This window comes from Physella acuta, unplaced genomic scaffold (assembly GCF_028476545.2).
Source record: "Physella acuta isolate Inbredline_101_S28 unplaced genomic scaffold, ASM2847654v3 ptg000105l, whole genome shotgun sequence".
Lineage (NCBI taxonomy): Eukaryota > Metazoa > Mollusca > Gastropoda > Physidae > Physella > Physella acuta.
The window spans coordinates 789,035-812,692 of record NW_026731625.1 but is presented as its reverse complement, the minus strand read 5'-3'; the positions used below and the strand labels follow the sequence as shown (position 1 = coordinate 812,692).

Below are 23,658 nucleotides of genomic sequence, written 5' to 3'. Positions count from 1 at the left end.
GACACCAATGTGACATCACAAGCTATGTGACAACACAAGCACATATTCAGACATCAATGTGACATGACAAGCAAATATACAGACATCAATGTGACATGACAAGCAAATATACAGACATCAATGTGACATGACAAGCAAATATTCACACATGGCTGGAGCTCTACAACTTAGAGCTTCTGGCTGGACTAGGATAAATCATTCATTTATTGAAGTGTAAAAATAGATGACAAGTCAATTCATAGGGTGCATGGTAGTCATTGGGTTAATGTTAGTAAAGAGAAATACTGACCGGTAGATTCACATTCGTAGATGATGACGCGCAGGTTGACAAACTTGTTCTCTGGATGTTGGGGCTGACTTCTGACTGGCCCAGACCTGAAGGCCACAGCCAGGCGACCACTGTAGGCACAACATACAGCGATGGGCTTGCCTGGGGGAAACAGACAACAGGGGTCAGACAACAGGGGTCAGACGGCCGGGGTCAGAGAGCAGGGGTCAGACAGCAGGGGTCAGACAGCAGGGGTCAGACAACAGGGGTCAGACAACAGGGGTCAGACAGCTAGGTCCCCATGTTCAATGAATGCAGTTGTCAGCAGGAGAAATGACATTACAGCTAAACATGTCTAGGACATGTCAAAATGTGCTAAACCTGACATGTACAAAGTGACCTGCACTGACCTTGTGCTAAACCTGACATGTACAAAGTGACTGACCTTCCACCTTGACAGCGCTGGACTTGTTGAGGGAGGAGGTGGTCAGCTCCCACTGGCTCCAGCTGTAGCTGTGCTCTCTCCTCATCTCCTCCCTCCTGGACCTGACCTGGGGCTGGACCTGGGTCTCATCCATGGAGAACTCGTAGCTGGTCACGCTGCAGCTGCTGGTCTCTGCAGGCATGCTGGCCACGCTGCACCTCCAGAAGCGCACCTTCCCATCTGAACAGGCCGTGACAAACTGGTAGGGGGCCAAGCAGGCCGGGTAGATGGAGGCAGAGCTCAGATGGCCACCTGACACAGCGGCAGACACCACCTCCACATCAGTGGGCAGTGAGAGCTTTTGGGTGCACACCTGACAGGATCAAGTGGACACGGTATCAAACTAGTGGACACAACTAGTGGACACAACTAGTGGACACAACTAGTGGACACATCTAGTGGACACAACTAGTGGACACAACTAGTGGACACAACTAGTGGACACAACTAGTGGACACAACTAGTGGACACAACTAGTGGACACAACTAGTGGACACAACTAGTGGACACAACTAGTGGACACAACTAGTGGACACAACTAGTGGACACAACTAGTGGACACAACTAGTGGACACAACTAGTGGACACAACTAGTGGACACAACTAGTGGACACAACTAGTGGACACAACTAGTGGACAGGGCATCAATCTAGTGGGCACAGCATTAGACTAGTGCAGGTAAACATTTGACTAGTGGTCCTAACCTTACGCCTACTTTAGTGGTCCTAACCTAACCACCTACTTTAGTGGTCCTAACCTAACCACCTACTTTAGTGGTCCTAACCTAACCACCTACTTTAGTGGTCCTAACCTAACCACCTACTTTAGTGGTCCTAACCTAACCACCTACTTTAGTGGTCCTAACCTAACCACCTACTTTAGTGGTCCTAACCTAACCACCTACTTTAGTGGTCCTAACCTAACCACCTACTTTAGTGGTCCTAACCTAACCACCTACTTTAGTGGTCCTAACCTAACCACCTACTTTAGTGGTCCTAACCTAACCACCTACTTTAGTGGTCCTAACCACCTACTTTAGTGGTCCTAACCTAACCACCTACTTTAGTGGTCCTAACCTAACCACCTACTTTAGTGGTCCTAACCTAACCACCTACATTAGTGGTCCTAACCTAACCACCTACTTTAGTGGTCCTAACCACCTACTTTAGTGGTCCTGACAGACATGGTCATGACGTGGCTGGATGAAGACTTGGGGAAGACAGCGCTGTAGTCCACTCCATTGGGACTGAGTTCATCGTTGTAGCTGTCCACAAGAGACTTGTATTGGTCCCACTCACCAGCTAACCAGACAAATGAGGTCATGGCAAGTTTACAGCAAACCAAACTCATCATGTGTTACATGCTATTAAAATGTGTTACCATTGCCTGTCATAGAGTGCTATGTCATAGAGTGGTATTAAAATGTGTTACCATTGCCTGTCATGTCATAGAGTGGTATTAAAATGTGTTACCATTGCCTGTCATGTCATAGAGTGCTATTCAAATGTGTTACCATTGCCTGTCATAAAGTGCTATTAAAATGTGTTACCATTGCCTGTCATAAAGTGCTATTAAAATGTGTTACCATTGCCTGTCATAAAGTGCTATTAAAATGTGTTACCATTGCCTGTCATAGAGTGGTATTAAAATGTGTTACCATTGCCTGTCATAGAGTGGTATTAAAATGTGTTACCATTGCCTGTCATAGAGTGCTATTAAAATGTGTTACCATCGCCTGTCATAGAGTGCTATTAAAATGTGTTACCATTGCCTGTCTTGTCAGCAGAGGGCTGGGAGTCGATGGTGATTTTCCACATGTGCAACAGACTGCCATTTGTCTCCACCTTCTCCAGCACAAGCAGGTAAAAGTTCTCATCAAAGGTGTGCTGGGAGCTCAGGTCAACGACCGCCTCGATGGAGCCTTCAGCGTCCTCACCAGTGATCAGCTGTTCCTGGTACACGTGAAGCAGCTCAATGTTCTGCCAATCCTGCACAAAACATCAACAGCTACAATCTTCACAAGAATTCTCATTTAGGGCATCACTGATGGCATCTAACTTTAGCACACAGGTACAAAAACTGACCTGTGGGGCATCTAACACAAGAACTGACCCGTAGGGCATCTAACACAAGAACTGACCTGTAGGGCATCTAACACAAGAACTGACCTGTAGGGCACAAGAACTGACCTGTGGGGCATCTAACACAAGAACTGACCTGTAGGGCATCTAACACAAGAACTGACCTGTAGGGCATCTAACACAAGAACTGACCTGTAGGGCATCTAACACAAGAACTGACCTGTAGGGCATCTAACACAAGAACTGACCTGTAGGGCATCTAACACAAGAACTGACCCGTAGGGCATCTAACACAAGAACTGACCTGTAGGCATCTAGCACAAGAACTGACCTGTAGAGCATCTAACACAAGAACTGACCCTTAGGGCATCTAGCACAAGAACTGACCTGTAGGGCATCTAACACAAGAACTGACCTGTAGGGCATCTAACACAAGAACTGACATGTAGAGCATCTAACACAAGAACTGACCTGTAGGGCATCTAACACAAGAACTGACCTGTAGGGCATCTAACACAAGAACTGACCTGTAGGGCATCTAACACAAGAACTGACCTGTAGAGCATCTAACACAAGAACTGACCTGTAGAGCATCTAACACAAGAACTGACCTGTAGGGCATCTAGCACAAGAACTGACCTGTAGGGCATCTAACACAAGAACTGACCCGTAGGGCATCTAACACAAGAACTGACCCGTAGGGCATCTAACACAAGAACTGACCTGTAGGGCATCTAACACAAGAACTGACCTGTAGGGCATCTAACACAAGAACTGACCTGTAGAGCATCTAACACAAGAACTGACCTGTAGAGCATCTAACACAAGAACTGACCTGTAGGGCATCTAACACAAGAACTGACCCGTAGGGCATCTAACACAAGAACTGACCTGTAGGGCATCTAACACAAGAACTGACCTGTAGGGCATCTAACACAAGAACTGACCCGTAGGGCATCTAACACAAGAACTGACCCGTAGGGCATCTAACACAAGAACTGACCTGTAGAGCATCTAACACAAGAACTGACCTGTAGGGCATCTAACACAAGAACTGACCTGTAGAGCATCTAACACAAGAACTGACCTGTAGGGCATCTAACACAAGAACTGACCTGTAGAGCATCTAACACAAGAACTGACCTGTAGAGCATCTAACACAAGAACTGACCTGTAGGGCATCTAGCACAAGAACTGACCTGTAGGGCATCTAACACAAGAACTGACCCGTAGGGCATCTAACACAAGAACTGACCTGTAGGGCATCTAGCACAAGAACTGACCTGTAGAGCATCACTAATGGCATCCAACTCCAGCACACAGCCAGGTCTGGCGGAGGACTGCAGGGACACAATGTTGAAGAGGTCTAGACATGTTTTTTTAGGCAGCTCATGGTAGCTGGAGCCTGAGCTAGTACTGGCATTAGACAGGCTGGCTTTCTGTAACACAAATACTGGCATTAGACAGGCTGGCTTTCTGTAACACAAATACTGGCATTAGACAGGCTGGCTTTCTGTAACACAAATACTGGCATTAGGCTGGCTGGCTTTCTGTAACACAAATACTGGCATTAGGCTGGCTTTCTGTAACACAAATACTGGCATTAGACAGGCTGGCTTTCTGTAACACAAATACTGGCATTAGGCTGGCTGGCTTTCTGTAACACAAATACTGGCATTAGACTGGCTTTCTGTAACACAAATACTGGCATTAGACAGGGTGGCTTTCTGTAACACAAATACTGGCATTAGGCTGGCTGGCTTTCTGTAACACAAATACTGGCATTAGGCTGGCTTTCTGTAACACAAATACTGGCATTAGGCTGGCTGGCTTTCTGTAACACAAATACTGGCATTAGGCTGGCTTTCTGTAACACAAATACTGGCATTAGGCTGGCTTTCTGTAACACAAATACTGGCATTAGACAGGCTGGCTTTCTGTAACACAAATACTGGCATTAGGCTGGCTGGCTTTCTGTAACACAAATACTGGCATTAGACTGGCTTTCTGTAACACAAATACTGGCATTAGACAGGCTGGCTTTCTGTAACACAAATACTGGCATTAGGCTGGCTGGCTTTCTGTAACACAAATACTGGCATTAGGCTGGCTGGCTTTCTGTAACACAAATACTGGCATTAGGCTGGCTTTCTGTAACACAAATACTGGCATTAGACTGGCTTTCTGTAACACAAATACTGGCATTAGGCTGGCTGGCTTTCTGTAACACAAATACTGGCATTAGACAGGCTGGCTTTCTGTAACACAAATATTGGCATTAGACAGGCTGGCTTTCTGTAACACAAATACTGGCATTAGGCTGGCTGGCTTTCTGTAACACAAATACTGGCATTAGACTGGCTTTCTGTAACACAAATACTGGCATTAGACAGGCTGGCTTTCTGTAACACAAATACTGGCATTAGGCTGGCTGGCTTTCTGTAACACAAATACTGGCATTAGACAGGCTGGCTTTCTGTAACACAAATACTGGCATTAGGCTGGCTGGCTTTCTGTAACACAAATACTGGCATTAGGCTGGCTGGCTTTCTGTAACATAAATACTGGCATTAGACTGGCTTTCTGTAATACAAATACTGGCATTAGACAGGATTTCTGTAACACAAATACTGGCATTAGGCTGGCTTTCTGTAACACAAATACTGGCATTAGACTGGCTGGCTTTCTGTAACATAAATACTGGCATTAGACTGGCTTTCTGTAACATAAATACTGGCATTAGACTGGCTTTCTGTAACACAAATACTGGCATTAGACTGGCTGGCTTTCTGTAACACAAATACTGGCATTAGACAGGCTGGCTTTCTGTAACACAAATACTGGCATTAGGCTGGCTTTCTGTAACACAAATACTGGCATTAGGCTGGCTGGCTTTCTGTAACACAAATACTGGCATTAGACAGGCTGGCTTTCTGTAACACAAATACTGGCATTAGGCTGGCTTTCTGTAACACAAATACTGGCATTAGGCTGGCTGGCTTTCTGTAACACAAATACTGGCATTAGGCTGGCTGGCTTTCTGTAACATAAATACTGGCATTAGACTGGCTTTCTGTAATACAAATACTGGCATTAGACAGGATTTCTGTAACACAAATACTGGCATTAGGCTGGCTTTCTGTAACACAAATACTGGCATTAGACTGGCTGGCTTTCTGTAACATAAATACTGGCATTAGACTGGCTTTCTGTAACATAAATACTGGCATTAGACTGGCTTTCTGTAACACAAATACTGGCATTAGACTGGCTGGCTTTCTGTAACACAAATACTGGCATTAGACAGGCTGGCTTTCTGTAACACAAATACTGGCATTAGGCTGGCTTTCTGTAACACAAATACTGGCATTAGGCTGGCTGGCTTTCTGTAACACAAATACTGGCATTAGACAGGCTGGCTTTCTGTAACACAAATACTGGCATTAGGCTGGCTTTCTGTAACACAAATACTGGCATTAGGCTGGCTGGCTTTCTGTAACACAAATACTGGCATTAGGCTGGCTTTCTGTAACACAAATACTGGCATTAGGCTGGCTTTCTGTAACACAAATACTGGCATTAGGCTGGCTTTCTGTAACACAAATACTGGCATTAGACAGGCTTTCTGTAACACAAATACTGGCATTAGGCTGGCTTTCTGTAACACAAATACTGGCATTAGACTGGCTTTCTGTAACACAAATACTGGCATTAGACAGGCTGGCTTTCTGTAACACAAATACTGGCATTATTGTCCAAAGTGAACAAGTAAATAAATAGAGCAGTGCAGACAAAAGACTTACTGTTGGTTGTGTCTTGTCTAGCAGAAGTGACCTGGCGTCTATGACAGCCTGGAAGAGCCGCAGACAGTTTCCATCTGATGCCACAAACAGAGCACTGGGACTGTTGCTGTAAGAACCCAAACTGGTGCTGCAAGCATCAGACATCACCACATTATTAGAGGACACACAAACAGGGGACACAAACTGGGATAGGACACACAACCACACAAACTGGGATAGGACACACAACCACACAAACTGGGATAGGACACACAACCAGGGGACACAAGCTGGGTAGGACACACAACCACACAAAAACTACGACAATTCAATAGAGAAAAGATCAAACTAAAATCTAAAATTTTTAGCACGCTTAATCAGGATTTATTGCTTAAAAAAGAAAAGAATATACAACCAACAATTAAAATAACATAAGGGATAACATACAAAAATTCAAAGATAATTTGATCAATTTACCACCCTATTTGGTGTCAGAGGTCAATTGTAAAAATAAAAGATACATTTGAAAATAAATATCTATTGCTTAAACTAATTTTTAAAAATTTAATTAAGCAGTTGAAATAATTGGATGTAGTACAAAGCTTTTTGGTAATGTTCCACAAACAAAATGTCAGACACTACAAACTAGCTTAGATACAAGTTGGTACTGTTCCACAAACAAAATGTCAGACACTACAAACTAGTTTAGATACAAGTTGCTGCAACCCCATAAAGCTACGAGATAAAACCAGCAGAGAGCAGGTACAAATCTGGACCACTCAATGAAAAAAAAATCTGGACCACTCAATAAAAAAAAATCTGGACCACTCAATAAAAAAAAAATCTGGACCACTCAATTAAAAAAAATGGATTATAGAGCCTAGTATTTTTGTGGAGCCAATTCTAAACAAACATTTTATAATGCTTGTGTACAACATGCAATGAAGGCAATAACAATTTGATGAACTACAGCAGTTCTCAAACAAGTGATCCCAGCACAGTCTAGCTTCTGAGTCTTTAAATGGTTGAGTTTTTTTTAGAGAAACTAATAAAACATGCTGAACATATGGGCTAATACAAGATTGTGCTGATATGGGCTAATACAACATTGTCCTGATATGGGCTAATACAACATTGTGCTGATATGGGCTAATACAACATTGTGCTGATATGGGCTAATACAACATTGTGCTGATATGGGCTAATACAACATTGTCCTGATATGGGCTAATACAAGATTGTCCTGATATGGGCTAATACAACATTGTCCTGATATGGGCTAATACAACATTGTCCTGATATGGGCTAATACAACATTGTCCTGATATGGGCTAATACAACATTGTGCTGATATGGGCTAATACAAGATTGTCCTGATATGGGCTAATACAACATTGTCCTGATATGGGCTAATACAAGATTGTGCTGATATGGGCTAATACAACATTGTCCTGATATGGGCTAATACAACATTGTGCTGATATGGGCTAATACAACATTGTGCTGATATGGGCTAATACAACATTGTGCTGATATGGGCTAATACAACATTGTCCTGATATGGGCTAATACAAGATTGTCCTGATATGGGCTAATACAACATTGTCCTGATATGGGCTAATACAACATTGTCCTGATATGGGCTAATACAACATTGTCCTGATATGGGCTAATACAACATTGTGCTGATATGGGCTAATACAAGATTGTCCTGATATGGGCTAATACAACATTGTCCTGATATGGGCTAATACAACATTGTGCTGATATGGGCTAATACAACATTGTCCTGATATGGGCTAATACAACATTGTGCTGATATGGGCTAATACAACATTGTGCTGATATGGGCTAATACAAGATTGTGCTGATATGGGCTAATACAACATTGTCCTGATATGGGCTAATACAACATTGTCCTGATATGGGCTAATACAACATTGTGCTGATATGGGCTAATACAACATTTTCCTGATATGGGCTAATACAACATTGTGCTGATATGGGCTAATACAACATTGTGCTGATATGGGCTAATACAACATTGTCCTGATATGGGCTAATACAACATTGTGCTGATATGGGCTAATACAACATTGTGCTGATATGGGCTAATACAACATTGTCCTGATATGGGCTAATACAACATTGTGCTGATATGGGCTAATACAACATTGTCCTGATATGGGCTAATACAACATTGTCCTGATATGGGCTAATACAACATTGTGCTGATATGGGCTAATACAACATTGTGCTGATATGGGCTAATACAACATTGTGCTGATATGGGCTAATACAACATTGTGCTGATATGGGCTAATACAACATTGTCCTGATATGGGCTAATACAACATTGTCCTGATATGGGCTAATACAACATTGTCCTGATATGGGCTAATACAACATTGTGCTGATATGGGCTAATACAACATTGTGCTGATATGGGCTAATACAACATTGTGCTGATATGGGCTAATACAACATTGTCCTGATATGGGCTAATACAACATTGTGCTGATATGGGCTAATACAACATTGTCCTGATATGGGCTAATACAACATTGTCCTGATATGGGCTAATACAACATTGTCCTGATATGGGCTAATACAACATTGTCCTGATATGGGCTAATACAACATTGTCCTGATATGGGCTAATACAACATTGTGCTGATATGGGCTAATACAACATTGTGCTGATATGGGCTAATACAACATTGTCCTGATATGGGCTAATACAACATTGTGCTGATATGGGCTAATACAATATTGTGCTGATATGGGCTAATACAACATTGTCCTGATATGGGCTAATACAATATTGTGCTGATATGGGCTAATACAATATTGTGCTGATATGGGCTAATACAAGATTGTGCTGATATGGGCTAATACAACATTGTGCTGATATGGGCTAATACAACATTGTCCTGATATGGGCTAACAAAACTTGCCAGCAATAAAGCTACAGCCTGCTGGTTGGGGACACTTGTTTGACAGCAGCCAATGGTGTGGTGCACACAGTAAACACAACAACACATGACACACGTGTAGTGTGGGACTGACACACGTGTAGTGTGGGACTGACACACGTGTAGTGTGGGACATGACACACATGTAGTGTGGGACTGACACACGTGTAGTGTGGGACTGACACACGTGTAGTGTGGGACATGACACATGTGTAGTGTGGGACATGACACACGTGTAGTGTGGGACTGACACACGTGTAGTGTGGGACTGACACACGTGTAGTGTGGGACATGACACACGTGTAGTGTGGGACATGACACACGTGTAGTGTGGGACTGACACACGTGTAGTGTGGGACATGACACACGTGTAGTGTGGGACTGACACACCTCATATAACAGTGTGGGACTGACACACTTAAGGTGGACCTGGTTGGGCTATGTTAGACTATATTGGACTACGGTGGATCTGGTTGGGCTATGTTAGGCTATCACTGTATTGGACTAAGGTGGATCTGGTTGGGCTATGTTAGACTATCACTGTATTGGACTAAGGTGGATCTGGTTGGGCTATGTTAGACTATCACTGTATTGGACTAAGGTGGATCTGGTTGGGCTATGTTAGGCTATCACTGTATTGGACTAAGGTGGATCTGGTTGGGCTATGTTAGACTATCACTGTATTGGACTAAGGTGGATCTGGTTGGGCTATGTTAGACTATCACTGTATTGGACTAAGGTGGATCTGGTTGGGCTATGTTAGACTATCACTGTATTGGACTAAGGTGGATCTGGTTGGGCTATGTTAGGCTATCACTGTATTGGACTAAGGTGGATCTGGTTGGGCTATGTTAGACTATCACTGTATTGGACTAAGGTGGATCTGGTTGGGCTATGTTAGGCTATCACTGTATTGGACTAAGGTGGATCTGGTTGGGCTATGTTAGGCTATCACTGTATTGGACTAAGGTGGATCTTGTTGGGCTATCACTGTATTGGACTAAGATGGATCTGGTTGGGCTATGTTAGGCTATCACTGTATTGGACTAAGGTGGATCTGGTTGGGCTATCACTGTATGAGACTACGGTGGATCTGGATGGGCTATGTTGGGCTATGACTGTATTGGACTGAGGTGGATCTGGTTGGGCTATAACTGTATTGGACTAAGGTGGATCTGGTTGGGCTATGTTGGGCTATGACTGTATTGGACTGAGGTGGATCTGGTTGGGCTATAACTGTATGAGACTACGGTGGATCTGGTTGGGCTATGTTAGGCTATCACTGTATTGGACTACGGTGGATCTGGTTGGGCTATTACTGTATTGGACTACAGTGGATCTGGTTCATAAATAGTGTTTAAAATGAGAGGATGCCAATGTCATCCACTTGTGCACCAGTCAACAGTTTTGTCAGACATTTTCAATAGCACAACGGATGTTACGGATAGCATTTGTTGTTCCATGTTAAGTCATGTGACCATCTCTGTCACTCCATGTTCAGTCATGTGACTATCATGTGGAGCAACTCAGTGTTTTAGCAACTTGTTGCAGTAAACAACTCAAAAAAGGGATGTTAAAAAATGTTTATCAATGTTTTCTAGTGATATTGTGTTGGCAGTTTTAAATATTTGAATAAACAAACACAAATGTTTAATTGTGCAAAAAATAAATTTAAAAATTAGGCAAAATAAATGGGATTTAGAATGTTAACCTTTATAATTTACCTCCAGTCAAAGTATCTGAAACAATCAACACATTTGACACTAAGATTGAAACAATTGCATTTCACACTAACACGTTAACAACCATGTTAACAGAAAACAAAATCACATTTCACGTAATGACCATGTTAACTGAAGAAAACAAATTCACATTTCACATAACTAACATGTTAACTGGAAAAACCAAATTCACATTTCACATGTTCTAAGTGAAAATATTTCAAGCAGAGCAGGGGAATTTCTTACACCTGTTTTTGGGTCACAGCAAACTTTTGTCAGTTTTTTGGGCTCAAGTTTCAGATACTGAGCTCCATTATTTAATCAGTTTGTCAGGGGATGTATAATCAGCTAAAAGTAATTCTGCAAGGGAATGTGAACTCAGCTGTGAGCCAGCAAGGGAATGTGTAATCAGCTGTAAGGGGCCAATCTTAACTTAGCAAGGGAATGTGTAATCAGCTGTAAGGGGCCAATCTTAACTTAGCAAGGGAATGTGTAATCAGCTGTAAGGGGCCAATCTTAACTTAGCAAGGGAATGTGTAATCAGCTGTAAGGGGCCAATCTTAACTTAGCAAGGGAATGTGTAATCAGCTGTAAGGGGCCAATCTTAACTTAGCAAGGGAATGTGTAATCAGCTGTAAGGGGCCAAACTTAACTTAGCAAGGGAATGTGTAATCAACTGTAAGGGGCCAATCTTAACTTAGCAAGGGAATGTGTAATCAGCTGTAAGGAGCCAATCTTACATAGCAAGGGAGGTAAGAGCAAATGGAAGGTGTGAAGACCCAGACCAAGCTTTACAAACCTTTGATTAGGCAATGATGTGAAGAGAACAAAACTGAAAATAAGATATCATGTAATGTCATACAGATGTCGTGTAATGTCAATTAATGTCTTACAGATGTCATTCAGCACATGTAGGTATGCTGCTAGCTACTATGTAGCTGCGTATTTTTAAACCTAATGCTATCATATCTAGCATGTAGTTATAACTTATAAAGAGTTAAGTCTAAAAATAAAAAAGTGGCCGAAAATTCCTACCGTTGCCACGGTGATGGCGGCCATCTTTTTTAAAAACAATTTTAACATTGAAATAACTTTCTTAATAATTATTGAAATTGATCACAATTTACTTTAGTTATTCTGTTTACATATAGATCTACCAATTAAACTGACAAAACAAATTTTTTAAAATTTGTATGGTTTTCTTATACAGTTAAAATGGTGTATTTTTTGCACAAATTTCGATTTTTAAAAGTGTTTTTTTAGGAAAAAAAATGAAAAAAACTAAAGTATTTTAAAATTTGAAAATGAAATCACGATTGTTACCAACATGTATCTCTATAATCCTGTAAATTTTTATTGAATTCACATAAGCCATCTTTGAGTTATTTCAATGTTAAAAAGGTAAATAAAATCAAAGATGACCACCATCACATATCAACGGCATACAATTTTCTGCCATTTTTGTATTTTTAGACTTAACTCTTCGAGTAAATATTATAGCATTAAGTTTAGAAATAAGCATTTTGGTTACTTTGGTTTTCATCACCCATCCATGCCTTTAAAGACAAGCTTAATAGTCAAATAATTTTTTTTGTACAATTTATATAAAACAAAATAGCTGAATATATGAAGAACGTTTGGTTCTTATAATTTTTTTCTTTTTGATGTTATGAATAGTTGAGCTATTAATTTACTGAAGATAAAAGCCTTGACAGAAACAGATAAAACTAGAGCTATTGATCAACTAGAGATTCAAGGGAAAACAAACATTTGTGTACCTATAAAACTAGAGCTATTGATCAACTAGAGATTGAAGAGAAAACAAACATTTGTGTACCTATAAAACTAGAGCTATTGATCAACTAGAGATTGAAGAGAAAACAAACATTTGTGTACCTATAAAACTAGAGCTATTGATCAACTAGAGATTCAAGAGAAAACAAACATTTGTGTACCTATAAAACTAGAGCTATTGATCAACTAGAGATTCAAGGGAAAACAAACATTTGTGTACCTATAAAACTAGAGCTATTGATCAACTAGAGATTCAAGAGAAAACAAACATTTGTGTACCTATAAAACTAGAGCTATTGATCAACTAGAGATTCAAGAGAAAACAAACATTTGTGTACCTGGGCAGCAAGGTGGGCACCCAGGCAACACTGGTGAAAGCTGAGGGGCAGGAGTTGTTGATGCGACACAGTTCCGTCAGCCCACCTGACTTGGACAGTGGCCCCACAGGCACCACCTGCCAGAGTATCAGCTCACTGCAGAAGGTTGGGCCAGTCTGTCTCCAGTCTTCAGCGTCTGAAACATTCAGGTCAAACATCTTTCAAGGGCTGAAACATTCAGGTCAAACATCTTTCAAGGGCTGCCTCAAATCTTTTTATCATTACAACTGAAACATTCAGGACAAACATCTTTCAAGGGCTGCCTCAAATCTTTTTATCATTACAACTGAAACATTCAGGACAAACATCTTTCAAGGGCTGCCTCAAATCTTTTTATCATTACAACTGAAACATTCAGGTCAAACATCTTTCAAGGGCTGAAACATTCAGGTCAAACATCTTTCAAGGGCTGCCTCAAATCTTTTTATCATTACAACTGAAACATTCAGGTCAAACATCTTTCAAGGGCTGAAACATTCAGGTCAAACATCTTTCAAGGGCTGCCTCAAATCTTTTTATCATTACAACTGAAACATTCAGGTCAAACATCGTTCAAGGGCTGCCTCAAATAGTTTCATCATTACAATTATTTTATTGGAAGCTGTTTGCTGTTTTACCATTCCCCTGTTTAGACAAGTGCATAAAGTTTACCATTCTCCTGTTTAGACAACAAGTGTATAAAAATTACCATTCTCCTGTTTAGACAAGTGCATAAAGTTTACCAATCTCCTGATTAGACAACATTTGTATAAAGTTTACCATTCTCCTGATTAGACAACATGTGTATAAAGTTTACCATTCTCCTGATTAGACAAGTGTATAAAGTTTACCATTCTCCTGATTAGACAACATGTGTATAAAGTTTACCATTCCCCTGTTTAGACAACATGTGTATAAAGTTTACCATTCTCCTGTTTGGATGTTGGCTCGTCACTTCCAGGCAGGTTGTGGTGGGATGTGGTCAGCATCAGTGGCAGGACTGGGTGGCAGGCGGCCGAGTTGGTGCGGAAGCGGTGACCACATGCACGTGACACGTGGGAAACACTGACAATATTTTGGAACTTGGTTTTTTCAGCAAAACTGACCTGAAATGGACAAAAAAATTAGGTCAAAGAAACAAGTCAGAATACTACATGTGAGTCACTTGCCACTGTTTGAGTGAGTGAGTGAATGAGTGAGAATACAACCTGTGAGTCACCTGTCAATGGTTGAGTGAGTGAGTGAATGAGTGAGTGAGTGGGTGAGTGAGTGAGAATACAATGTGTGAGTCACTTGCCACTGTTTGAGTGAGTGAGTGAATGAGTGAGTGAGTGAGTGAATGAGTGAGTGAGTGAGTGAGTGAGAATACAACGTGTGAGTCACCTGCCACTGGTTGAGTAAGTGAGTGAGTGAGTAAGTGAGAATACAACGTGTGAGTCACCTGCCACTGGGTGAGTGAGTGAGTGAGTGAGTGAGTGGGTGAGTGAGTGAGAATACAACGTGTGAGTCACCTGCCACTGGGTGAGTGAGTGAGTGAGTGAGTGAGTGGGTGAGTGAGTGAGAATACAACGTGTGAGTCACCTGCCACTGGTTGAGTGAGTGAGTGAATGAGTGAGTGAGTGAGTGAGTGGGTGAGTGAGTGAGTGAATGAGTGAGTGAGTGAGTGGGTGAGTGAGTGAGAATACAATGTGTGAGTCACTTGCCACTGTTTGAGTGAGTGAGTGAGTGAGTGAGTGAGTGAGTGAGTGAGTGAGTGGGTGAGTGAGTGAGTGAGTGAGTGAGTGAATAAGTGAGAATACAACGTGTGAGTCACCTGCCACTGGTTGAGTGAGTGAGTGAGAGAATGAATGAGTGAGTGAGTGAGTGAATTAGTGAGAATACAACGTGTGTCACCTGCCACTGGTTGAGTGAGTGAGTGAGTGAGTGAGTGATTGAGTTATTGAGTGAGTGAGTGAGAATACAACATGTGAGTCACCTGCCACTGGTTGAGTGAGTGAGTGAGTGAGTGAGTGAGTGAGTGAGTGAGTGAGTGAGTGAGTGAGTGAGTGAGTGAACAAGTGAGAATACAACGTGTGAGTCACCTGCCACTGGTTGAGTGAGTGAGTGAGTGAGTGAATGAATGAGTGAGTGAGAATACAACGTGAGAGTCACCTGCCACTGGTTGAGTGAGCCGTTGCTGTGTTTGGTCACCATATGGATGCTGGGGACCAACATGGTGCCCAGCTTATGGCCAGAGCTTGTCTTGTCTCCCACTGGACTCTTGCTGTCCATCTTGCTGTAGTTGCAGTACATCAACAACTTGCTGGACATGCTCCGCGCATCAGGGATGGGGACGGCACGCGGCAGACGGGAGGAAAAACTGGCTTGTGCTTGATGGAAGGTGAAGGGTGTGCTTTCATCAAGGTGGTCAATTAGCCTAGAGTAAACACAGTTAATTAGCCTAGAGTAAACACAGTAGGTGGTCATTTAGCCTAGAGTAAACACAGTAGGTGGTCAATTAGCCTAGAGTAAACACAGTAGGTGGTCATTTAGACTAGAGTAAACACAGTAGGTGGTCAATTAGCCTAGAGTAAACACAGTAGGTGGTCAATTAGCCTAGAGTAAACACAGTAGGTGGTCAATTAGCCTAAACACAGTAGGTGGTCAATTAGCCTAGAGTAAACACAGTAGGTGGTCAATTAGCCTAGAGTAAACACAGTAGGTGGTCATTTAGACTAGAGTAAACACAGTAGGTGGTCAATTAGCCTAGAGTAAACACAGTAGGTGGTCAATTAGCCTAGAGTAAACACAGTAGACGGTTAATTAGCATAGCCTAAACACAGTAGGTGGTCAATTAGCCTAGCCTAAACACAGTAGGTGGTCAATTAGCCTCAAGTAAACACTGTTCTGATGAAAGCAATCAATGTTTACTGTTTGTTATACATTTCCACCTGCTGAGTAATTGTTCAATCATTTCAGCATAATGGCGTTCAAGATATAAGCAATACACCCTCACTATATTTAAATCTTTGCTATGAGATGATAAAACTTTGCAAAAAGTAAATAAATGCCCTAGCGGAATAATTTGTATCATTAAAAAAAATTTGAAGAAAATTTCAAAACAGAAGATCTTTTGTGTTGAGTGACAGAAACAGCCTATTGGCTCACATTAACATTGTACCCAATTTCTAAACAATTTTTTTTTTCAGAACTGCATTTTCAAGGCTACTGATTTATTATGGTATTTGAAATCAATATCAAATTAAAGGTAAACAAAAGTAATTTTTTTACAGTTTAATTCATTTTAAACAACTTTGGCCACACCTCCCTGATATGCCAGCATTAGGTATGGGCTTAGACGTAATATTTAGGCCCCACCCCCCATGATATGCCAGCATTAGGTATAGGTTTAGATGTAATATTTAGGCCCCACCCCCCATGATATGCCAGCATTAGGTATGGGTTTAACGTAATATTTAGGCCCCACCCCCATGATATGCCACCATAGGTTCTACCAGTTTACCAGACAAGAAAGCTGCCATCCACAGGGTGAATACAGAAGACATAGTCGGGGTTACTGTGCCAGTCCAGGAGGAGAGCATCAATTTTACGGTCCAGGCGGTCAATCAGGCCAGACTGTAGCAGGTGGATCTGGGGGGTAAACAATAGCATTCAGAGACAACCCAGCAACCACATGCTGTAAGACTAGATCCTGACAACCCAACAACCACATGCTGTAAGACTAGATCCTGACAACCCAACAACCACATGCTGTAAGACCAAACTAGATCCTGACAACCCAACAACCACATGCTGTAAGACCAAACTAGATCCTGACAACCCAACAACCACATGCTGTAAGACTAGATCCTGACAACCCAACAACCACATGCTGTAAGATTAGATCCTGACAACCCAACAACCACATGCTGTAAGACCAAACTAGATCCTGACAACCCAACAACCACATGCTGTAAGACTAGATCCTGACAACCCAACAACCACATGCTGTAAGACCAAACTAGATCCTGACAACCCAACAACCACATGCTGTAAGACTAGATCCTGACAACCCAACAACCACATGATGTTAGACTAGATCCTGACAACCCAACAACCACATGCTGTAAGACTAGATCCTGACAACCCAACAACCACATGATGTAAGACCTGACAACCCAGCAACCACTTACAGGAAACTCAGGAGGATGGTCTCCGTCTGGGTTGATGTCCTCATTGGATGAGAAGCTGGAGTGATGTGAGGAGATGCCATTCTCCTTCACTCTGTTTCTCTCTGTCTTTAGCTTGGCTGGTCTGTGTGAACCTGGGGAGAACAGTGACACAACACTAGCACATCAGTGGGGACGGGGGCATGTCTGATAAGGGAGGGGGTGTGAAGAGGGGCTGGGTAATGGGAGGGGGGGGGGGGACTGAAGAGGGGGGAGCTGGGTCTGGGGGGGGGGGGGGACTGAAAAGGAGGGAGCTGGGTCTGGGGTGGGGACTGAGGGGGGTGGGGAGCTGGGTCTGGGGACTGAAGAGGGGGGGGGGAGAGCTGGGTCATGGGGTGGGGACTGAGGGGGGGGGAGCAGCTGGGTCATGGGGTGGGGACTGAGGGGGGGAGCTGGGTCTGGGGGGGGGGGGACTGAAAAGGAGGGAGCTGGGTCTGGGGTGGGGACTGAAGGGGGTGGGGAGCTGGGTCTGGGGTGGGGACTGAAGGGGGTGGGGAGCTGGGTCTGGGGTGGGGACTGAAGGGGGTGGGGGGGGAGAGCTGGGTCATGGGGTGGGGACTGAAGAGGGGGGGGGGGGAGCTGGGTCTGGGGGGGGGGGACTGAAAAGGAGGGAGCTGGGTCTGGGGTGGGGACTGAAGGGGGTGGGGACTGAAGGGGGTGGGGAGCTGGGTCTGGGGTGGGGACTGAAGGGGGTGGGGAGCTGGGTCTGGGGTGGGGACTGAAGGGGGTGGGGGGGGAGAGCTGGGTCATGGGGTGGGGACTGAAGAGGGGGGGGAGCTGGGTCTGGGGGGGGGGGGGGGGGAGAGCTGGGTCTGGGGACTGAAGAGGGGGGGGGGGAGAGCTGGGTCATGGGGTGGGGACTGAGGGGGGGAGCAGCTGGGTCTGGGGGGGGGGGACTGAGGGGGGGGGGGAGAGCTGGGTCATGGGGTGGGGACTGAAGGGGGTGGGGTCTGAATCATGGGGTGTGTTGTTGTATGACAACATGTTTATACAGCTTAATGCGACTCACTGTCTGCATCCAGCTGCTCATCTTCATCCTCCACATCACTGAGCAGCTGGTTGGGTGTGGATGACTGCTGGTCACCTTCTTCTGCTATCAACCTCTGGTGTAACTCCTGCAGAAGCTTCTCAGCCTCCATGGTGAACTCCAGCTCTTTGTTGTTCAGCCAGTGCAGCCTGAAGTTGTTGTCTACATCCTCCTTGTTGCCAACTATGGGCAGTAGGGGGATATCTGTGGGAGACAACAAGTTGACTCAATGGGCAGTAGGGGGATATCTGTGGGAGACAACAAGTTGACTCAATGGGCAGTAGGGGGATATCTGTGGGAGACAACAAGTTGACTCAGTGGGCAGTAGGGGGATATCTGTGGGAGACAACAAGTTGACTCAATGGACAGTAGGGGGATATCTGTGGGAGACAACAAGTTGACTCAATGGACAGTAGGGGGATATCTGTGGGAGACAACAAGTTGACTCAATGGGCAGTAGGGGGATATCTGTGGGAGACAACAAGTTGACTCAATGGGCAGTAGGGGGATATCTGTGGGAGACAACAAGTTGACTCAGTGGGCAGTAGGGGGATATCTGTGGGAGACAACAAGTTGACTCAATGGGCAGTAGGGGGATATCTGTGGGAGACAACAAGTTGACTCAGTGGGCAGTAGGGGGATATCTGTGGGAGACAACAAGTTGACTCAATGGGCAGTAGGGGGATATCTGTGGGAGACAACAAGTTGACTCAATGGGCAGTAGGGGGATATCTGTGGGAGACAACAAGTTGACTCAATGGGCAGTAGGGGGATATCTGGTTAGGTGACATGACATCATCTCCTGTGTGAGACTAACATACCTGTGTGAGACTAACATACCTGTGTGAGACTAACATACCTGTGTGAGACTAACATACCTGTGTGAGACTAACATACCTGTGTGAGGCTAACATACCTGTGTGAGACTAACATACCTGTGTGAGACTAACATACCTGTGTGAGACTAACATACCTGTGTGAGACTAACATACCTGTGTGAGACTAACATACCTGTGTGAGACTAACATACCTGTGTGAGACTAACACACCTGTGTGAGACTAACACACCTGTGTGAGACTAACATACCTGTATCAGGATTAATACTGCAGGCGAGATGGAAATGTAGTACAGGTGAGACACCATTGTGATGAATGGCAAACTTGTGGAAGTCGTGTACACTGGAGGAGTTCTGTAGAGTTTGGCCATTCAACAAGTTATCTGAGCCCAACTTGGACTGTTTTCTGCGCTTGTGAAACACCCTGATGGTACACACATTAATTAGAATAATTTAAACACTGATGGTACACACATTAATTAGAATAATTTAAACACTGATGGTACACACATTAATTAGAATAATTTAAACACTCTGATGGTACACACATTAATTAGAATAATTTAAACACTCTGATGGTACACACATTAATTAGAATAATTTAAACACTGATGGTACACACATTAATTAGAATAATTTAAACACTGATGGTACACACATTAATTAGAATAATTTAAACACTGATGGTACACACATTAATTAGAATAATTTAAACACTCTGATGGTACACACATTAATTAGAATAATTTAAACACTGATGGTACACACATTAATTAGAATAATTGAAACACTCTGATGGTACACACATTAATTAGAATAATTTAAACACTGATGGTACACACATTAATTAGAATAATTTAAACACTGATGGTACACACATTAATTAGAATAATTTAAACACTGATGGTACACACATTAATTAGAATAATTTAAACACTCTGATGGTACACACATTAATTAGAATAATTTAAACACTCTGATGGTACACACATTAATTAGAATAATTTAAACACTCTGATGGTACACACATTAATTAGAATAATTTAAACACTGATGGTACACACATTAGAATAATTTAAACACCCTGATGGTACACACATTAATTAGAATAATTTAAACACTGATGGTACACACATTAATTAGAATAATTTAAACACTGATGGTACACACATTAATTAGAATAATTTAAACACTGATGGTACACACATTAATTAGAATAATTTAAACACTCTGATGGTACACACATTAATTAGAATAATTTAAACACTGATGGTACACACATTAGAATAATTTAAACACTGATGGTACACACATTAATTAGAATAATTTAAACACTGATGGTACACACATTAATTTGAATAATTTAAACACTGATGGTACACAAAAAGATAAGAATAATTAACATCCAGTAGTAAAAAAGAATTGAAAAAATAAACGACTGAATGTGTATCTTTGTCTGTGGGAGAAAGGTTGCCTGAAAGTTGTGTTTACAGTGAGATTAAGATTTACTTTAAGTTCTTGAGCTTGTGAGATAAAGGTTGCCTGAAGGTTGTGTTTACAGTGAGAGTAAGATTTACTTTAAGTTCTTGAGCTTGTGAGATAAAGGTTGCCTGAAGGTTGTGTTTACAGTGAGAGTAAGATTTACTTTAAGTTCTTGAGCTTGTGAGATAAAGGTTGCCTGAAGGTTGTGTTTACAGTGAGAGTAAGATTTACTTTAAGTTCTTGAGCTTGTGAGATAAAGGTTGCCTGAAGGTTGTGTTTACAGTGAGAGTAAGATTTACTTTAAGTTCTTGAGCTTGTGAGATAAAGGTTGCCTGAAGGTTGTGTTTACAGTGAGAGTAAGATTTACTTTAAGTTCTTGAGCTTGTGAGATAAAGGTTGCCTGAAGGTTGTGTTTACAGTGAGATTAAGATTTACTTTAAGTTCTTGAGCTTGTGAGATAAAGGTTGCCTGAAGGTTGTGTTTACAGTGAGATTAAGATTTACTTTAAGTTCTTGAGCCTCTGAACAAATCTTTTCTTGTGTCTTTGTGTGTGGTACTTGGGGTCTGACGACATGGCCGGGTCAAACTGCTCCAGGTCCAGCAAGCCGGCGTCAGGCAGGATGGTCTCAACAAATATGCGACAGACATTATCCTCACAAGACGTCACCATCATGTTGGCCACAGAACCCCTGAAATGGCACAGCAGTTGACCAGTTTATTCTGCTGACCAAGTTTGAACTGAATACAATGAGCTATGTTTGACCTATGCTGACCAAGTTTGAACTGAATACAATGAGCTATGTTTGACCTATGCTGACCAAGTTTGAACTGAATACAATGAGCTATGTTTGACCTATGCTGACCAAGTTTGAACTGAATACAATGAGCTATGTTTGACCTATGCTGACCAAGTTTGAACTGAATACAATGAGCTATGTTTGACCTATGCTGACCAAGTTTGAAGTGAATAATTAATGAGCTATGTTTGACCTATGCTGACCAAGTTTGAACTGAATACTTTATGTTTGACCTCTGGTCATGTTTTACCTTGGCATGTATTTGCTGGTCTGTCTCCACTCAAAGCCTGTGACAGCCCGCGGGTGGCTTATGTAAACAAACGTGTAGTGGATGGAGCACTTCTTGGGGCTCAGCACACTGTCATGGCGCATCAGTCCTTGGGATACTGGGTGGAACAGCACATAACCATACAAAGTACAGCCACAAATTACAGACAACCCACAAATTACAGACACACAAACCACAAATTACAGACAACCCACAAATTACAGACAACCCACAAATTACAGACACACAAACCACAAATTACAGACAACCCACAAATTACAGACACACAAACCACAAATTACAGACACACAAACCACAAATTACAGACACACAACCCACAAATTACAGACACACAACCCACAAATTACAGACACACAACCCACAAATTACAGACACACAAACCACAAATTACAGACAACCCACAAATTACAGACACACAACCCACAAATTACAGACACACAAACCACAAATTACAGACAACCCACAAATTACAGACACACAACCCACAAATTACAGACAACCCACAAATTACAGACACACAACCCACAAATTACAGACACACAAACCACAAATTACAGACACACAACCCACAAATTACAGACACACAACCCACAAATTACAGACACACAACCCACAAATTACAGACACACAAACCACAAATTACAGACACACAACCCACAAATTACAGACACACAAACCACAAATTACAGACACACAACCCACAAATTACAGACACACAACCCACAAATTACAGACACACAACCCACAAATTACACACAACCCACAAATTACAGACACACAACCCACAAATTACAGACACAACCCACAAATTACAGACACACAACCCACAAATTACAGACACAACCCACAAATTACAGACACACAACCCACAAATTACAGACACAACCCACAAATTACAGACACACAACCCACAAATTACAGACACACAACCCACAAATTACAGACACACAAACTTCAAAATGTAGGTTATAACCATAAAGTTAATAACTACAAAGTACCTTTTTGGTCCTCATACCAGATTTTCACAAGTCGTTCATTCTGTGGTGTAAAAAAATCATTTTAATTTCTGCTTACAGTATCTAAAACTAAATGTATGGTATTACCTTGCCTAATGAATAAATGTATGGTATTACCTTGCCTAATAACTAAATGTATGGTATTACCTTGCCTAATGAAGCAAACACAAAACTGTCAGGAGAATATTCTAGATGAGTCACAGGAGACGCAGGTCTGAGGATAACATCCAGTTTATACAGTGGAATTAGTGCTACATTTTACACAGTGGAATTAGTAGTACAGTTTACACAGTGGAATTAGTGGTACATTTTACACAGTGGAATTAGTGGTACATTTTACACAGTGGAATTAGTGGTACATTTTACAAAGTGGAATTAGTGCTACATTTTACACAGTGGAATTAGTGGTACATTTTACACAGTGGAATTAGTGGTACATTTTACACAGTGGAACTAGTGGTACATTTTACACAGTGGAATTAGTGGTACATTTTACACAGTGGAATTAGTAGTACATTTTACACAGTGGAATTAGTGCTACA

At 42.3% G+C, this 23,658-nt stretch overlaps 1 protein-coding gene across 5 annotated transcripts in view; it reads right to left on the bottom strand.

The window, feature by feature from the left end:
* Positions 1–23,658, bottom strand: part of LOC131932995 (dmX-like protein 2) — a 108,158-nt gene that overhangs the window by 57,107 nt on the left and 27,393 nt on the right. For 4 of the 5 annotated variants that reach the window (XM_059289872.1, XM_059289893.1, XM_059289876.1 and 1 more), the window contains 18 exons: positions 23,264–23,330; positions 23,099–23,138; positions 22,062–22,197; positions 21,518–21,703; positions 19,784–19,956; positions 18,679–18,900; positions 17,634–17,764; positions 16,964–17,091; positions 15,613–15,877; positions 14,387–14,567; positions 13,444–13,618; positions 6,637–6,763; positions 4,117–4,272; positions 2,518–2,740; positions 1,932–2,053; positions 1,468–1,482; positions 714–1,065; positions 290–430 (listed from right to left, as the gene is read on the bottom strand). In XM_059289872.1, coding sequence (XP_059145855.1) covers positions 290–430; positions 714–1,065; positions 1,468–1,482; positions 1,932–2,053; positions 2,518–2,740; positions 4,117–4,272; positions 6,637–6,763; positions 13,444–13,618; positions 14,387–14,567; positions 15,613–15,877; positions 16,964–17,091; positions 17,634–17,764; positions 18,679–18,900; positions 19,784–19,956; positions 21,518–21,703; positions 22,062–22,197; positions 23,099–23,138; positions 23,264–23,330 — 2,840 coding nt within the window. Of the gene's footprint in view, positions 1–289; positions 431–713; positions 1,066–1,467; positions 1,483–1,916; positions 2,054–2,517; positions 2,741–4,116; positions 4,273–6,636; positions 6,764–13,443; positions 13,619–14,386; positions 14,568–15,612; positions 15,878–16,963; positions 17,092–17,633; positions 17,765–18,678; positions 18,901–19,783; positions 19,957–21,517; positions 21,704–22,061; positions 22,198–23,098; positions 23,139–23,263; positions 23,331–23,658 lie in introns of all 5 variants that reach the window. The other variant, XM_059289873.1, reaches the window with a different exon arrangement.